This window comes from Uranotaenia lowii, chromosome 3 (genome assembly GCF_029784155.1).
Source record: "Uranotaenia lowii strain MFRU-FL chromosome 3, ASM2978415v1, whole genome shotgun sequence".
In the NCBI taxonomy this organism is placed as follows: domain Eukaryota; kingdom Metazoa; phylum Arthropoda; class Insecta; order Diptera; family Culicidae; genus Uranotaenia; species Uranotaenia lowii.
The window spans coordinates 59,757,719-59,775,607 of NC_073693.1; the positions used below are offsets into that span (position 1 = coordinate 59,757,719).

The 17,889-nt window shown below is 39.1% G+C and overlaps 1 protein-coding gene across 1 annotated transcript; it reads right to left on the reverse strand.

The window, feature by feature from the left end:
* Window positions 1-1,113: 1,113 nt before the first annotated feature.
* LOC129752230 (uncharacterized) lies at window positions 1,114-1,599 on the reverse strand. The gene has a single exon (XM_055748017.1). It carries the CDS (start codon window positions 1,597-1,599, stop codon window positions 1,114-1,116), a length of 486 nt encoding a protein of 161 aa, XP_055603992.1.
* Window positions 1,600-17,889: the final 16,290 nt, after the last annotated feature.

The following is a 17,889-nucleotide window of genomic DNA, read 5'->3' on the forward strand; positions in this document are numbered from 1 at the left end:
ATGTTTCCACAAGCAACTCGGTTGTCACTTTGGCGGATATCGATGTAGTTTTAAAGATTTCAGGCCATTTGCTGTAGGACTCGATGATCAACAAAAAGTAATGACCTTCAACTGGGCCCGCGTAATGTATGTGGAGCCGTTGCCAAGGACGACTTGATTTGCCATGATGACAGCAAAGTTTTAATACGAGCCTTCGTGACAGCGGCGTAAGCTCGGCAGGATCGTACGAAGTCCTTACATCTAGGTAATTCCAGGCCAGAAGACGTAAAGCATTAGAGCAGTAAAGCATACAAAGATAAGACTCTACCTTCCGGAGTATCTGAGTAGAACGCGCTCCCCACGACAGAAGCTGCGGGGATAAAACTTGACCTTCTTCCCAGTCGAACTCGTAGGGGGAAGAGCATTATCGCCGCGAAATACTCTCGGGTAGGGTGACTTCACGTCGTCGGCGGGTGAGTCACTCGAGTCAGTGTAGGATGACGTCTTCGCCGGGAATCATCCGAGTAGTTTCGTAAAGCCCCGGACGTGTGCTGTGACAGGCGCGAGTCTAGGATAAGTTGCTCTCGATTCGGCACACGGACGGGCAAAAAGGAGAGGGCCTAGAGCCAAACTAAGCGGAGCCAAGATCTCGAATCGTTAGAGGAGAGGTCATTGGTCTCTTGCAGTGGTCTCGAACAGAGGCAGGAGCGCACGATAGTCGTGCAAACCAAGCGAGCCTCGTGCTACGAGTAAAGGCCGGACCTCGAGTCGTCCGAGGAAAGACCTTAGTCTTGAATCGAAACAAGGCCATTGACCCAGAGTAGCTTACTGGGGGGATGCGGTGGCTCGCCGTGCCTTGGAATGCAATCCGTAAAAAGGATTTACCACCTGGGTGATCAACTAATAAAAAAAAGGCCAGTAGACGTGGCTGCGCATCACCGCTTTCATTCTATCTTGTCCCGGATGACCATGGTGGAGATTGGCTGGAGTTACTGTTGCTGATAGATATGCGGGACAACAACTCGATCTGCTAGCATGAGGCACTCGCGAACCACAGATAGTGCATCGTGCATCTTTGCAAGCGTAGAACGGACGAATAGAATTTTCAACCTGCCTCACTGTCTTGAGCCATGATTACTGGATGAATTTGATGACCGTTTGAAGAGTTTTGTCCTTGATTGTAGCCGCCTGTAGATGTTTGAAATTGATTGGTAAAACGTTAATTGCCGCATCGATCATAGCAGTAATTTCTTCCTCTAGATGAACGAAAGCAATCACGAAATCCTCTTCCGGTTTGATTTTGGTATCAATGAGCAGGGAAAGCACGTCAGCATAGCCGAAGTCATCATTTGAAATGCGCTTTATTTCGAAGTCGTACGACCGAAATATGTGCGCCCACCGTTTTAGGCGATTGGTGGTGTGCACAACATGAATCCCTTTTTTTAACCGAATACGGCGAACAGCGGCTTTTCTGCCGTAAATAAAGTGGTGGAATTTGATGACTCCGAATATTAGCGCCAACGCCTCCTTTTCTACTTGGCCATACCCTTTCTCGGCCTTGGTGAGTGATCGAGATTCATGACACACAACTTTCACTGACCCATCGTCGAATTTATGCATTAGGCAAGCGCCTACGCCGTAGTTGGATCACAGAGAACAGACATACAAGCTCGAACAAAAAATCGCCAAAAAAGTGTGTAAAATTTCAAATGCATGAATTCTGATATTTTTCGTCCCAGTGCCATTTGGTGTCTTTGCGCAGAAGAACATCGATGGGATGGCGAAGATCGTGCATGTTGTGATCGAATTTCCCATAAAACTTGTTGGCACCAAGGAACGAACGCAAACTGCTGACGGCATGCTACAAATGCTGCAGTCTTCTCCGGATCGGGCTTGTTTACTCGCTTGTTGAAGATGAAGCCAAGGTAGTGTATCTCCGACATGAAAAAGGAGCATTTCTCGATCCGCAAGGTATATCCCCACTCTTGAATGGCTCCAGAGCATCGAAAAGATGAGAGCGATGTTCTACCGGTGTCCGGTCGTGGACAAGCACATCGTCGAGGTAAATCTGAACTCCCTCGAGTCCAGCAACCATTGCTTAGCTTAGACGATATTCAGGAATGTCCCAGGAGCTGATTTCACACCTGCTGGCAAACGATTAAATTCAAAAAGGCCACGATGTATCTTGAAGGCGTCCGACAGGTCAATGTGCGAAAAAATATTGCTGCCCGAAAGCTTGGCGAATATCTCTTCAGGAACAGGCAGCGCATGATGGTTAGGCTGAATGGTACTGATCAGGCCGGTGGACGACTATAGGTGCAGCCCAGTCGTAAAATTCCACAGGCGAGATGAGCCACCCCACGACTCTAGGCGTTTTTGCTCGAGCTCTGACATGAGGTACAGCTTTGCTTCTGTTTTATTACAGCAACCCAACGAACCGGTGAACAGATTCGTAAACGATGTGTGCAAACTCTGCACGTCCTCCTGCGATGAACTTATGCGGTGGCAAACCATGCTCAAGGGGACGTTCTACCTCCTTTTCTTACCAGGATTGGACGACACACACTGGCAGTACCGACTTGTGGCCGACTCGATGTTTGTCTTGGTACGAACACTCACGGACAAAATGCATTTGTCCGCATTTCCAGCACGGTGTCTTTGGCTTATCACAACTGTTTTTGAATGGTTGTTTGTTTTGGTTGTGATGATGAGGCGATGGGGCTTTCGATGAGTGCTTGAAGGGGTTCATCTTCTTGGAACTGTCAGCCTTGTGAGTGATTGCGTTCACCAAAGCACTCTCGCTCGGGGACAACTTCCCAGTAAACATGAATCGACAGAGAGGTAACTCCAATCGACAGAGGGATCGTATCGATCTCTCTAACGATTTTGCATCATCTAATCGGCAGAGAGGAACACACCATACGCGTGCCTTGGGTGAGTGCCACGAAATAATCTAAGACACGCCCTCCAGAGAAACACACGAATACAATCCGAATCGTATGTTTGTCTTCGAGCGAGACGCGTGTTTGCCTGCCTGAGAAGTCGACTGCTACGTTTTAAAGCATTCACGGGGCACGGGGACAAAATGCGAGCACACCGTACGAGTGTACGATTCGAACTGTTTTCGCATGTACGCATTCGTATTCGTTGCCTCGGCCCTCGAGGTATCTCGGCAGGACAAACCGAATGAGATTTGCGTTCTCGGAGTGTTAACCGTTTTATTCTAAGTTCGGTGACTCAACTCTCAATTTTTTTGCATGCTCTGTCGATTTCTGATAGGACGCGCTTACTGGGTTGTTGGGGTTTTCCAGGATCGAGGTGTCTCTCCGTAGACTGAGAATACGATGGCACTTGGCAGTAAGGCCAGACAGCGTCATGTTTTACTACCTTCCAGTTTAGCCTGAAGTGGTCTAGCGGAAAGGCAGACGCAAGTCTGGTTTTGATATGCCAGGCGTTCTGGGTTCGATTCCCGGTATCGGCAAAAAAAAACTTTTGAGTTTGAATCCCATAAGTAGCCGACAGGTAAGATGCGTTTCCTCTTATAACTGACTATATTATAAGAATGTTCTATCAGTTGCCAGCTGGCCAGGTATAAACACGGATGCCCGAATACCCTTATGTAAACTAGCCCAGCTGATTGACTCGTTCTTCCAAAATATACCTACATCAACACAATGCATTTACTCCAGAACAGTTCATACGAAGCCATGGGGTCCGGGTATGGTGCACGCTTTGCATTGTAGATTTGTCGAACCTAATAATCTAAAGAATGCATGTGAGCACATACTTAGGCAGAAACTGCGGTGAATTCATCAGGTTGACGAACATTTTCTTGAACTCCTCATTCACTGTTTAGCACGAAATTTTATTATTGGTGGATTATCACTAAAACGTAGGGTTCAATTAGGGGAAAAGTTCATATAACGCCCCATGTGGCTAATACGCGCCACCCTTGTTATGAAGAATCTGAAGCATTTTAAGCCTGCAAAATATTACCAATTTGTTCTAAATGCTGTGATTGGTCATGGCAAGTATGAATTTTTCCTTAAAATGCTCCTGTGTCGTGATAATTTAACAATTTAGGTTTTTCTTCATTTCGATCTAAATTTTAAAACACTTTCAATAAGGTGTCACCAAGCAGAGAAAAACGAATAAGACAATATTTTCTATCACATCGATAGAGGAGAATCTAAACTACGATTTAATGCTAAAAAATTATACCGAACTTGCTATGGTATGCTTTTTATGGGTATGTTTTATCACGGCTCATGCGCTCGTTATAACGCGCCAATCGTAGTAGGCTGAAAATAGCATTAATTTTTCAAAAAGGCCAATTTTCATTGAAAATGAACAAAAAGTCTAAAACCTTATTTTAAGCGTTAATTCAGCCCTCAAAATCTACTTTTATTTTTTTTTTTAATTTTGATTAGTCCATTTTGATTTTATTTTCATTCAAAGTGTCTGTAAGTATTGGTGTGTTTTCGGTCTTCGGCTGCTTTCGGGTGTGTTCGGCTGTTAGGCGCGTATTGAATACACGGCGGCGCGTATTTGCAACACAGTGTTGTTCTGTGGCTTTGAATAAGGTTTTAAAAAATTAAGTTTTTGAAGCAACTAGGTATAGCAATTTGAGTAATAAAAAATCATAGGCATTTGTAGAAAACAATTTTCTTCAACGATTGCACCCATTTTTAACACAATTTGCACGTGGAATACATAGAAAATCAGCGATTCGCTTAGGTGGCGCATAATAGGGCATGTTCCCCTAACACTCCTCGTAGCCAAAATGTTGTAAGGAGTGTATCGGAAATTAACTATAAACATATTTGGGCCTTCTACTTACTATAACGCGTGAACGCGCACAACTGTTCTCACCTGTATGTAGCATCTTGATCTGTCAAGAGTGAACCAGCGCTTTGTTTACGTTTGAAAAATTCGTTTCTCCCAAAATGTCGCGAATTAAAAAAAGAAGTTAAAGTCGTGTGTTGGACACTTGGATGCGAGAGAAGGGCATCTCGATGAATGAAGTGGCGAAACGATATCAGAAGTCGGATAGCATTACCTACATACAAAACCCAAGGTCCAACAGTTAGCTCTCGTGTTATGAAAAAAGTTTGTAAGGTAGCCCCTCTCCTTTTTTTTATCTCCTCATTAAGGAGGGAGAGTGCCAAATATTTGAAAAAACCTAACCAATAAAAATTATATTTCCGATCTTTCGTTTTGTTTTCAACCAAAACAGAAGAAAACGGAAATGGCAATTCTTTACCCACGACATAATTAATCAAAAAGTTTAACCTTTAGGATTAATCATCCGAATGCGACAGGTCCGAGAGCGCACCTCTGACGGAAGAAAAGAAATGGCTGTCAAATTATTCAACCAAAACACAAAAAAATGGAACCAACATCATCCCATCAGCTGATGATCGCGGGCAATAAAATCTGTTTCATGCCCTGAGGGCACATGCCATGCCACGACCCAACAAAGCGATCGGCAATGTTTCGACATTCGGAAGCACCCGACCTTGAACGAAGCCATCGAAGACATAACAAACTAAAAAAAAATTAATTCAAACATGCACCCCGAAAATTTTGATTGCTTTGGTTCATTTTGGTGCGTTTTTGGATGCTGTTTCGGATTTCCTTTATTAAGTCTGTTTTGAATGTAGCAATAAATCTTCGAACGGCTGGGGACTGATCCGATCGCCCCATCAGATCGATATAGAATTTACTCGATCCCACAAATGCTGAGCCGACCTGAACACGAACATAAACGGACTTGTTTCAAAACCCTTGTATTCAATGCATAAATGATATTGTGTCATGTCACTGGCAGTTCATGTCAAACAGAGTCAATTTTCAGGGTACGTGTAGGAGGGCACGAGAGGTCACACACATCAACAACAGTCATGGCTTAGGGTCGATCGACTCGGTACGAGTGCCATATATCTGCATATCTCTTCCATTCATGCCCCGCGACGAAGCCGTTGTTTTTAAGCGCCGTAAATCACTTGTTCATCGTCTTTGGAGTTCGACCGGTCGGTCATAGAACATACCTTAAGTATTGACTTTTGAACTTTCGACATCGTTCCGCGCCGGTTTGGATTGTTTTTTTTTCTTAGCCCGAAGTTATTGCAAACTTCACGGCTATAACATCATGCAAGGAGATCATCTCGCGGTTTTTATGACGATCTTGATGAGCAGTTAGAAGATATTAATCTTTGATCTGTGAGAGAACTAATCTTAGTAAACTTGCGTTTAGTATGCTAGTTTTTAGAGGCTAAGGAATGGAAATATTTTGTTTCATTTACTATGTGGGTTTCAAAGTGTTTTTTTTGATTTTTAATTACATTTTACATCATTTAAGATAGGCAAAAAATATTTCAAATTTCAAAACTTCAGCTCAAAAAACCACTTCAATTTTTCAGAAAAAATCAGCATCTCTGAAAATTTGCACATTAAAGAGAAGAGAAGACTTTTATTATCCTACGCACTATTCACAAAAAAAATGAATTTAGAGTATGAAAAAAAAATATTATTTTTACCTATTTTAGATGCTTTCGTAGAAAAATTGTTTTAAAATACACTGAACCTCTAGAATACCCAAACTTAAGAACTTTCCCCACCAACCCGAATAAAGGGTGATACGTTCAAAATTTGATCAATATCAACTTGACGTATTTCTGTCAATTTTGCATTTTAAAAACTTGAACACCCCTCATTTTGAAGGTGTGTGTGTGTAGAATGTTGCTCCTATTTTGATTTTGGAATTCACTCTTCAGTTGTCAAAATGCCGTCCAAGGAAGAAGAGCAGCGTATCAAAATTTTGCTCCGAAAATCCGAGCAAATCAACCGTTACAAATGTAATTAATGCCCGTGATTTAAATTCTAGAAAAAAGAATGAAAATAAATCCTTCGTCCGCGAGAGAGAAAATATACGCGCATATTTGTGTCTCTTAAAAATACACAATGTAAATGTTGCTTTTTTCTATCCTTTCTAGGTCGTCAATGAGCAAGGCTTGCACTGACAGACTTTAATTAATAGAAATGTTTTATCAGCAACAAAATTGAGTAGCTTCAATTGGTTTTTGTTTGAAAAATTTGTGTTTCGAATTAATTAAATAAGACTGAATTGATTAAAATTCAACTAATTCAAATAAAATGAATTAGCAACTTTAAAAAGGTGGACCTCAATCCTATTTGGTTATGTTATCATTATTTAAAAAAGACCATGAAATACGAATAATTTTTTTTTCGAATCATTGGAGAAGTAGAATTTGGTACAGTTGATATGGTTGACGGCGGAAGTGAAATTTACATTCCACATGAGACCCCACGAATTAAGATTTACCAATTATTTTCAAATGATTAGCTTAGCTTAGCTTAGCTTGATTGACTACTCACATCCACCTTAAATCATTGAACTTGAAATGCAACATTAAAAGTATTTAACTCAATAATTGCTTATAAGCTTTGTCAACCTTTAATTGTATTTTTATCGGCATTAAAACAAACGCATTTCAAATTCCATGATCTCTGGCGTGGCTCAGTAGAACGAGTTCCACATCGCCAATGGTTGCTACTCCGTGATTGACCGAGGCCATCAATTTTGTCCAGAGGTCAAATGAATGGTATCTGGGATTGACAGCACATTCACAATGAACAAAACTGATGCTCTCTCTTTAAACATCAATAACGGCGCCGGCCACGTCCTAGTAGTCAATGGATAGAAGGAAAACAGAGAAAAGGGATTGAAAGTATAATAATTCATGCTTTAGGACCGAGGTCACCTCTACATCCTAGCAAAACAATTTTTTGTGTGGATTGGGTAAAAAGGATATGATCAGGAAACACTTTTGACTAGTGTTATGCAATCCGGGTTGAAATCCTATTCTCCTAAGCTCCTGTGATTTCGTACTGAAACGATTCAATTTAGATGGCATTTTTTAATAACTACATATTTAAAATTTTATTAGCTATCTAAAAGTTACCATTATAAATTGTCGCATAATGAACTCCCTGCCGTAAATCAAATTTAGTTTAACTAAAACCCGGAGAATATTTTTATAAATTTGAGTGGATCATCAAATTTCAGAAGATTTGAGATTCGAAACTACAACTGTATGATCTTATTCTTTACGATACTCTATCTAGTAAATGGTTGAAGGTACTTTCTCAAAATTAATAGAAAACATTTATTGAAGCTAAATTCAATCGGCCTATTCAATTAATATTTACTGGAGCTGAGTTAAAGCCACATTGGAATTAGACAAAATGTTATGCCATCCAATGCCATACTATGATGAATTACGCCATGTTTGTTTTCACGAATTGGATAAAAGCTCAATTTTTTTTTCCTTCTAGAATCAAAATATCCGAATTTCGCCAGGTTTTTTCGCCTTGCTAATCAGATAACTATTGAAAATTAACGTAATGTGTACTTTGTATTCTGAATCACACTCATTATTATTTTTTTCATTTTCCGTCGGTAGCATTTTTTTTAGTAAATAAACCCTTACGCCGCATATCTTTTCGTTCGCGTCACAACTCAACCCTAAAAAGGACACACACACACACACACACACACACACACACACACACACACACACACACACACACACACACACACACACACCGTTTTTTCGATTGGTATTTTATTTTTTTTAGAAAATAGGTATATATTTATTAACATAAAAAACACAAAAATATATCTGTAATAAAAACGGTAGCTTTCTTGATGTAATCAGTTTTGTTTCTCATACTTCAATACTAATCTTCATTATCTTTTTCCTTTTTTCACTTTTCGTGAAGTCTGTCGTCGCTTCAGTCATCCGATATCTTCGAATATCGCCTACCTCTCCTTAAGACAAAGAGAGTATGCCGAATATTTTCAAAACTAGTCGATCTATTTCAAGACTCAGCCTTATATCGAAAATGTATCTATATTAAACATGTGTGTATAGAGATTATAGGTATCAAATCATAAGAAACTACATATATAGATAATTCTTGCATGATGTTTTTAAAGGGTCTTCTAGTCTTCGCGTGATTAACTGTCTATAGTGAGAAAAAACCCCTTAGAATCTTCTATTAACATTTTCCAATTGGAAATCTTTCCAATTTGAAAGCAATGCCCCAACATTGAAAATGAATCTTTCTTTTCCATTCCCTTTCAATTTGAAATAGAAATCGTCGATTGAAAATAAAAGAAAAGTTATACTTATCTTTCTTATCTTCCATTCTCCTTATCTTTTCTCATTGGGAAATATTTTACAATCCAATAATAATGGAAGCATAACGATGACAGTAGAGGCCTTCGGTAGTCAAAGGTATTACAGCACACCCTGGTGCTGAATTTCAAGTAAGCTTTTCGGAAAGGCTTTTTTCCGTTTCATCGACCAATCGATTAAAACTCGATGAAATTTTAAATCACTCTCACTTGCACTTACACAACTTTCTGAATTCCATAACCACACCAACTTTTATTATGCCCCCTCCCCCACGCTAATATGCTCATTTTGACAATTCACCAACACACACTAAGCAGGAATAACTGGTAAACACACGGCTTGCTCCTAGCACTATAACATTTGGCTATATTTTTATAGCAAAGCTTGCCTCTCGGTCGACCAACGATATGGCGAAATGCTCTCGAAGAAACAGCTAGAAGGAAAAAAAACACCGAAAAACACCTACGACACGCGCGATTTTTAAAATTTCCAGCCAAATCTTGTCTCCCGCTCCTTATAACGAAACAGAAACAATTCCGGCGGAACTGGGCCCAAAAAAACACGACTTTTTTAAAAGAAATATGCGACCGAAAATCAAAACGCCTTCCACTTGGCCGTGTTGCCAACCGTCCCCTCTTTACCAATTATTTTCAAATGATTATCGATAAACTAAGATAACTTATGGCAATGAATTTATTAACTTTTATTTGATTTTAATGAGTGATGGAAAAAGTATTATTTCGTAGATGACCAATTCCAAGTTCTAAAACCAAGTTAAATGAGACGTCGAGTTAAAAATTGAGATAAGAGTTCCAACGGAAGAGTCCAGACGGAAGGTCCACGGCTCGAGAGTCGTTGGAACGTGAGGTTCAACGGAGGAGTCCGGGAGGTTCAACTGAAGAGTTGATACGGACAGTCTACAACACTTAACGAATTTTTCGTTGGATCGGGAGGAACAATATGAAGAGTAATCTGAAGGTTCACTTTAATAATTATCGTTGGATCGGGAGGACCAACATGAAGAGTGTTCTGAAGGTTCACTTTATAAACTTTCGTTGGATCGGGAGGACCAACATGAAGAGTGTTCTGAAGGTTCACTTTATAAACTTTCGTTGGATCGGGAAGACCAACATGAAGAGTGTTCTGAAGGTTCACTTTAGTAATTTTCATTGAATCGGGAGGACCAACATGAAGAGTGTTCTGAAGGTTCACTTTATAAACTTTCGTTGGATCGGGAGGACCAACATGAAAAGTGCTCTGAATGTTCACTTCACGAATTATCGTTGGATCGAGAGGACCGACATGAAGAGTATTCTGAAGGTTTACTTTATAACCTTCGTTGGATCGGAAGGATCAACATAAAGAGAGTTCTGAAGGTTCACTTTATGGTTTTTGTATTTTACAAATAGGAGTTCAAATTAAAGGCTTAAGTTTTTCAGTCGCGATATGAGTTCCGACTGAAGCTTGATTGTGATGGATGTTCCAATCAAAGGTTAAGTTTCCAGTCGCGATGGAAGTTCAGACTGAATTTTGATTGCGATGAGAGTTCCAATCAAAGCTGATCCGTCCAACAACAAAAGATTAGGAAAATTAAAAAAATGCAATCATACACTACAATGTATTCTGTTACACAACTTAAGCAGATTGATAGGTTGTCGACCACCTTTCAGACGAATACTCGTGTAGAAGGATAGAAATGAAAAAGTCAAAATTGCATGAAATTCTCAACTGACGAACTGTTTCTAAGGGAAGTTTAACAAAGAAAAAGTGTAAACGTGCTCTCAATTTCTCTTTTAGAGACCACCCTTCGAATACTAAAAAGGCAAAGAGCGAAAATTTGGAAAAGGAAAGAATGGAATGGCAAGCTTTGAAACCGAAAGAATGCATTTTTTTTCATTTTTTTTTTACTGTGGAGGGGAGATGTGTAGCCGATAATTGCGAGCGACACTCTCTCTCGGTCGCTAGGCCTTTCCCCGTCGGTATTCTCTTCGTCGACATCACTACACGCATACACACAAGTCACGACGGCTTAGCCTGTCTTGTCGTGTCGTGAGGCAAAGCGCAGTCAGTTTACGATATTCAGTGAGGCAGGTTGATTGTCTCCCGTTCAGCTGGTGTAGCGCGAATCTGATGTTCCACAAGTACCATATTGACATTCCATTGTGTCAGATTGGGGTTGTAAAGACAAAGCTAGCAGTTTTTAAATGAAAACAAATGAAACAATAAAAACGACTAATTAAGTAAAACATACAAAAAAGCTTTGGAATGCATGAGAAAAAAACCATTTACATTTAATTTCATTTAAGAAATCTTAAAAAAAAATTAAATAAAAAAAAACGTTTACCACCAATCGGATTTCATTATGATATAAAATTAACAGTCTTCAGTAAACTGAAACAAAAATTAGGGAAACTCTTTCTAGTTTACCAGCTCAAACAAAATATGTAAGCTGATTCGTTAGGGATAAGTGAACTATCAATTTGTGCTTAATACTTCGCAAAAGGTGTCGAAAAAAGATGTTGGAGCTATTAGTCAAACTACAAAGTGGTCTAATGACCATATTAAATTTGTTCAAAAGCACCGGAACCGCAGAAGAAAGGGAACTTTTTGCAACCTTTAAATTCGGAAGTAATACCACTTTGGCGCTTAATGATCCTAGCATTGATCGGATGCCCAACACAAAACCATTCAACAGCACAAACACAGTTGTTGGGAGCTAATCCATTGTGAGGAATGACAAAAGGCACACTGCCAAGGAATAATTTGTAAAATGGCGCACGTCGTTGGAGCGTAATGGTCCATGTCAGTTGTTTGGGGGTTAATGCAGCCATTGTGTTGTTGTTTGTTACCATTAGTTAGGTTGATTCGGTGTGACCCTGGAAAGGAACATAGAAAATTAAATAGATATACACTCGAGCAGCATCAGCAGCACATTCATACGGCGAGATGGTGGTCCTCGAAGTGCGCCAAACAGAGACGAGCCACCGGAGACAGAGACCCTCTCGAATGCTGCTGGGACCCAATAATAACATGTTGTCGGTGTTGTCGGGGGTGATTAATAAATTGACCCTTAGAGTTCGGTTAAGCCCCCCAAACATCACACCGACTCAGTTCAGCTCAGCTCGGGGAGTACTCGACTCTTGATTTGCGCATTGACATTGTACCGATCATGTCAGTCACGACTTTTATTTTTTCGATTCAATATCATGTTCTATGTTTGTCGCAGAACAAGCTGCCGCGAAGTGAAATCCGCACAGTTTGATGAGAAGATACAGAGTCGTTAAACGCAGTGCGGTTAGCTGATTAACCGATTAAATGAAACCTTACAACTGCTGCTGCGCCATTGGAAGATTAGAAGTTACACGCTCTGAGCTCACTTCAGCAAGAGTTGTTAGTCGTTCGGCAAATGACTGATTAAGGCTTAGCTTACCGAGCTACTGAGAGAAAAAAAAACGGATGAAGGTTCATGGTATCAGATTATTGACAACATAAAACATGATTTAACGATTCCAGTCTGCTAAAAGACGAATGCCATCACCTTAGGTCAGATACACGATATTTACCGGAAAATCAATACTTTGCTAACCTTCGTCATCGGACAATAGCATCAGCAACAGCAGCAGAGAATGGCGTCCAAAAGTTCCTTAATTATAAAACCATAAACTATAAATCGAAACCACCGAAAATGTCAAACACTCTCGACCAAAACTCCGCGGCTGCACGATGATTAATAACAACTATAAATGCAGTCACGATTGCGACTCTGAGACGTTTGCCAGCATGAATCGAAATAAACCGTTTCTGAAACGATTTCATCCTTTCGGCGCCATTTGAAATTTCATAGCTAGAATGGGATGATAAAATTGGAACCTTTTGGCGGATTATCATGATCAATAAAACTAATTTTCCTTCGCGATCACTCTCAGTTCAGTTTCAGTTCAGTTTCAGTTCAGTTATGGATTTGCTGCTTTCTACCACTATTTGTGATTGCTCAGCGTGCACTTGATCATAGAGCTCTAATGATGTCTTTTTCAATGCTTATTTATGTTTTTATTTTTGTCAGGATCCCGAGCGATCTATTCAATATCAAAATCGAACAACTGCAAGATGTTGTATTTTTGTTTCATCTCGTCAGTTTTATCTGGCCAATGTTGTAGAGCACTGAAGAGCTCCAAATGACCCACTATATGCAAATTTTCTGCGGCCTACACTGTTCAGTATAAGTGCCACCCCTTAACTGGTTGGCGCAACTGAACACGAAGAGTCATATGAATAAATCGATAAAAATTCTTCGAAACCAGTTAATGACTCTATTCAAATGGGTTTCCTCATTAGAACCGAAGCATAAATAACGCTCGCATGTGGATCTGGAAGAACTTATAAAAAATCGTCGTTTGAGAATAGTTCTCATACTTTTCATACAGTGAGTAAGCCACATTTCAGCTTTCCTTGATCTACAAGTTATTATTTGTTAGTTTTCTTAACTGAAATTTTCTTTTTCTCTGTTGTTAAATCAGCCAAACTTAGTTTTTGAATGTTTCATGGAATTTATTTGATATGTTATACATTGAATATTATCAGTTATAATTGCTAATTCTGAATGTGATGTTTTTACTTTGAAGCAAACTTCTTCACTTATAGATAAGCTTATCTGAATGCTATTTAAAACTGATCTCGGGAATCTGCCAGAGTACACTGTTCTCCATAATTTCTCAACGTGGTTTGAACTGCTCCGACACTCATACCTTATTTCCTGGCTAGTTTTTTGATTGAAAGACACAATGTCAGTTGTGCGCAATCCGTTTTCTTTACTCGGGAGTAAGGCCCCGTTTTTTCAGATTTCTTTGCGAAAAACGAAAATAAATGTCAACGCTTTCTTTACTTGGATGAAAACAACAGTACGCAGCCAAAATTTTGTTGAGCACTACACGATTTTTGAAATCACGGTTACTTTATAGTGTATTTATAATTATCAGAACAGTCTAAAGTGTATTGAATAAGCTAGCCATATTACACGATTTTACTCAGACTCGCCCGGCTATTTATAACTATGTATAATCGGGAAAGGTCATCCAATTGCAACTTTGCAAAGATTATACTTTTTATAGAATTGTTGTATGATTTTTCGCACAAGTGTTATCAACAAAAAAATAAATTTTTTTTGAAAGCCTATAATACGATTCAAAACTAAAATATGAAAAAGTAGAGGAGATAAGGGCATAACGAGCACCCAGGGCATAATAAGCACTCCTTTTTTTTTTTAGAAAAGTACGTATTTTCTTAAATAAATTTTCATGAGGATTTGTTTCGTACTACCTATAGTATAAATTTTTCACCAAAAAAGAAATATCCATTTCATCTTTACTGAAATATTAAATAATAACCAGCTAGGTTTTCAAGTGACGAAAATATTATAATTTTTGAGCATCACCAAATAAGCTTTAATGACCTTTAAATCAACTTGATCTGAAATGTACGCACTGCAACATGATTTACACATTGTTTCTCAATTTACACCATCTTAAAATTTTCGATTTTTCATTTTAATAAATTTTAAAACGCGTTTTTACTTAAATTTGTTGACCTGGGGCGAACAGAGCACTTTTAATCAGGGCAAGTTGAGCGTTTTCTCCTGAGGAATCTAGCAGCGAACTCGACTCGATGAAGTCAACTGAACAATAGAGCTACAGCTTGACTTGTTTCATCAGTCGATTTGGCCTATTGGTAAAGTGTCGGAGAGGTAATCAGAAGACTCGAGTTCGATTCCTGTTCGAGGTTTTTTTTTACATACCATTCATGGTTGGTTTTTTTTATTGTAACATTATACGACTAGTAGCATCATCAAACAAAACACCAGAAACATAATGTATGAGCATGTGTTAATTGTTTGAATTTTACAAACAGACCTAGATTATTTTGTTACTGCTTTGTTTGATGAATCTACGCCTCATCATTTAGTGCAAAATGCATCGATCATAAATGATAAATGAAAAAAAAATCACCTTGACCAGGAATCGAACTCGAGTCTACTGATTACCTCTCCGACACCTTACCAATAGGCCAAATCGACAGACGAAACAAGTCAAGCTGTAGCTCTATTATTCAGTTGACTTCATCGAGCCGATTTCGCTGCTAGATTCCCCGGCAGAAAACGCTTATCGTGCCCCGATCAATGGTGCTTATACTGCCCCAGGGGGGGGGGGGGGGGGGGGGAGGGGTTCTAATTATGCCCCTACAGTGACTGGTTTTCATCTTTCGGCAATTTTTTTTTAAAATGCAATTTAAAACGTTTTTATGTACTTTTTCAAGTTTCGTCCAACTAGGCAAAAGACTATTTTAGTGTCTTAATACGAAACAACGATGAAATTCACGTATTATAGCTGTTTTCTACGGTTGAATAAGCGTTTTCCTCAAGGTGGCCATTATGCCCTTATCTCCCCTATGTTTCAAGTGATTTTTTCTTGGTCTTAAATTGAATGATTTCTCAGGTGGGGAGATGAAGAAAAGAATGTACAGAATGAACATAAAACAAATATGTGGCAACACTGCAATAGAAGCATCAAAGTGTATACAAAAACACAAATCAGCTATTGGTGTAATCTTGCGAGAGATGGACGTGTTAAAGCGATATTCCGAATAATGATTCAGATTACTCATCAGTTTACGATTGGTTATTCATAAATTTGCCCGATTATTGCCCGGATTATCGGTTGAAAATCTCAAAATGCTCGAATTTTGCCAGGGTTTGAAGTCAAGCTGAACTTAAATAAAATAATTAATTAAATACACTTCAAAATCGTAAAAATATTGGTTAGAATACGAAATAAGGGTCGAGTTCAGGGTCCAAATCAGGATCAGAATCAGAACATCAGGATAATGATTTAAGATTCAGGATGAGGTTCCAATAGTAGGATGCGGATCATGATTTTAATGATTAATACGGATATAATATTTGGCACTAAATCAACATTCGGTTCAGCATCTGAGATAAGGATCCAAGATCTTTTGTGGATCCAAATCGCGGATCAGGGTTCAAGATCGCATTCCTGATCCAGGAACAGGATTAGGATCCAGGATCAAGATGCAGGGTTAGGGTTAGAATCCAGAAAACAGAAGCCGGAATCATAATCAGGATCCGGGAGAAAGAGCTTAAGGATCCGAGTTCTAGGATGCAAGTTCGTAATCTGAGATCAGCATCAGCATCAGGCAGGCACGGTCCTGAAGCTCGCTCTTAGGGAAAGTGATTTAAGAAATTTAAAAAAAACGGAGAAATTAAAAAAAATGTAATTAGAAACGATGAAAATTGGCAACTCATCGACTGTTTTTAAAGATTCAATTTTTCTTTAAACAGCTGTATTACTTTGACTTTGAACGTGAAACCGTTGTTGATGGTTTCTATTTCATTAGGCAATTAAAAAAAAGCCAATTTTAATATTTATTGGAAAAAAGTTCGTCTAGTGAGAAGACACTGTCCCTCTTTCTACAATTTGATCTCGTTGATCTGAATCAGAAAGTTTTTTTTTTAATTTCTTAATTAAAGAAGAATCTTGAAAATTTTTATCACATTATCTATGTTAACTTTTTTCGATATCCTAAATAAAACGCCAATCTGCAAATCTAAAACGTCAATCTAGCATCTCTAATATACTGGACTAAAATGAATGCTAGTTAGTCACCCGGTCTTATATGTTATCTGCCTTGAGCCAACAAACACCTCCAGTTGACAGTAAACACTTCTCCTTGTCAATTGAAACTTCATTCCGAAAACATTAAACTAAGTACAATCTGGGTTGCAGGTCAGCCGAAGTCACTAGACACCAAGCAATGAGATGCAAAAGCAGCTGAGTTCTCTTAGAACAAATTAACGAACCCCAACCGGGTGCTTAGAAACTCGTCGTCGTCATCGCAGGGTCCCGCGATATTCAATTTCCTTGGAGGATGATAATAATTAACATTTAAACCACATGCAGTTCAATCAAAATCGTGACCACCAGCAAACTAACGAACCATCTTGAAGCCCGATTCGTGGTGCAGCTACAAGGCAAAAGGTTCTGATTCCAACCTCATCATAAGACATTATGTTTAGAACCCCTAACGACCATCAATGGATCGATTCTCTCATAGGGTGTCCGCAGCGGAAAAAATCTTCTAATCACAGTTAAAGAATCGAACAGATATTCAAGCGAGGACTTGTTAGAGATTCTGAGTTGACTTTTTTTTTCGCGGAACGACTAACTCTTCTGAGTTTTTCTAGGGTAGGTGAGTCTGTTTTGAGGTCCACGTCTAGTTAATGATTGAAATATGTGAGGGATGAGTAATAAAACAAGTAGCTTACCCTCATAGTCAGCTTTATGCTATCTGGCTATCGATCAAAAGGCGCCCAAATAGTTGAACGAAGCCGAGCATAAAACATCGAATGTCACAAACGTGTGGCGTATGGCAGCTTTGGGAGACTCGATCGAGTTTGAAAGGTCTGTTTTTTCAATGTTGGATCAAATTTTTCGTCGAAGGGCCGCGTTGAGGGTACACCTTTATCGACCTCTTTAAATTGTAACTCTTTAAATGAAAATATTATTTTAAATAAAGTCACAATTTTAGATGGGTTGAGAAATCTCTCAGCAGTTTTTTCATAACGATTCTATTGGGAAAATGGAATACTATGCACATTCAACACCACAATTGAACG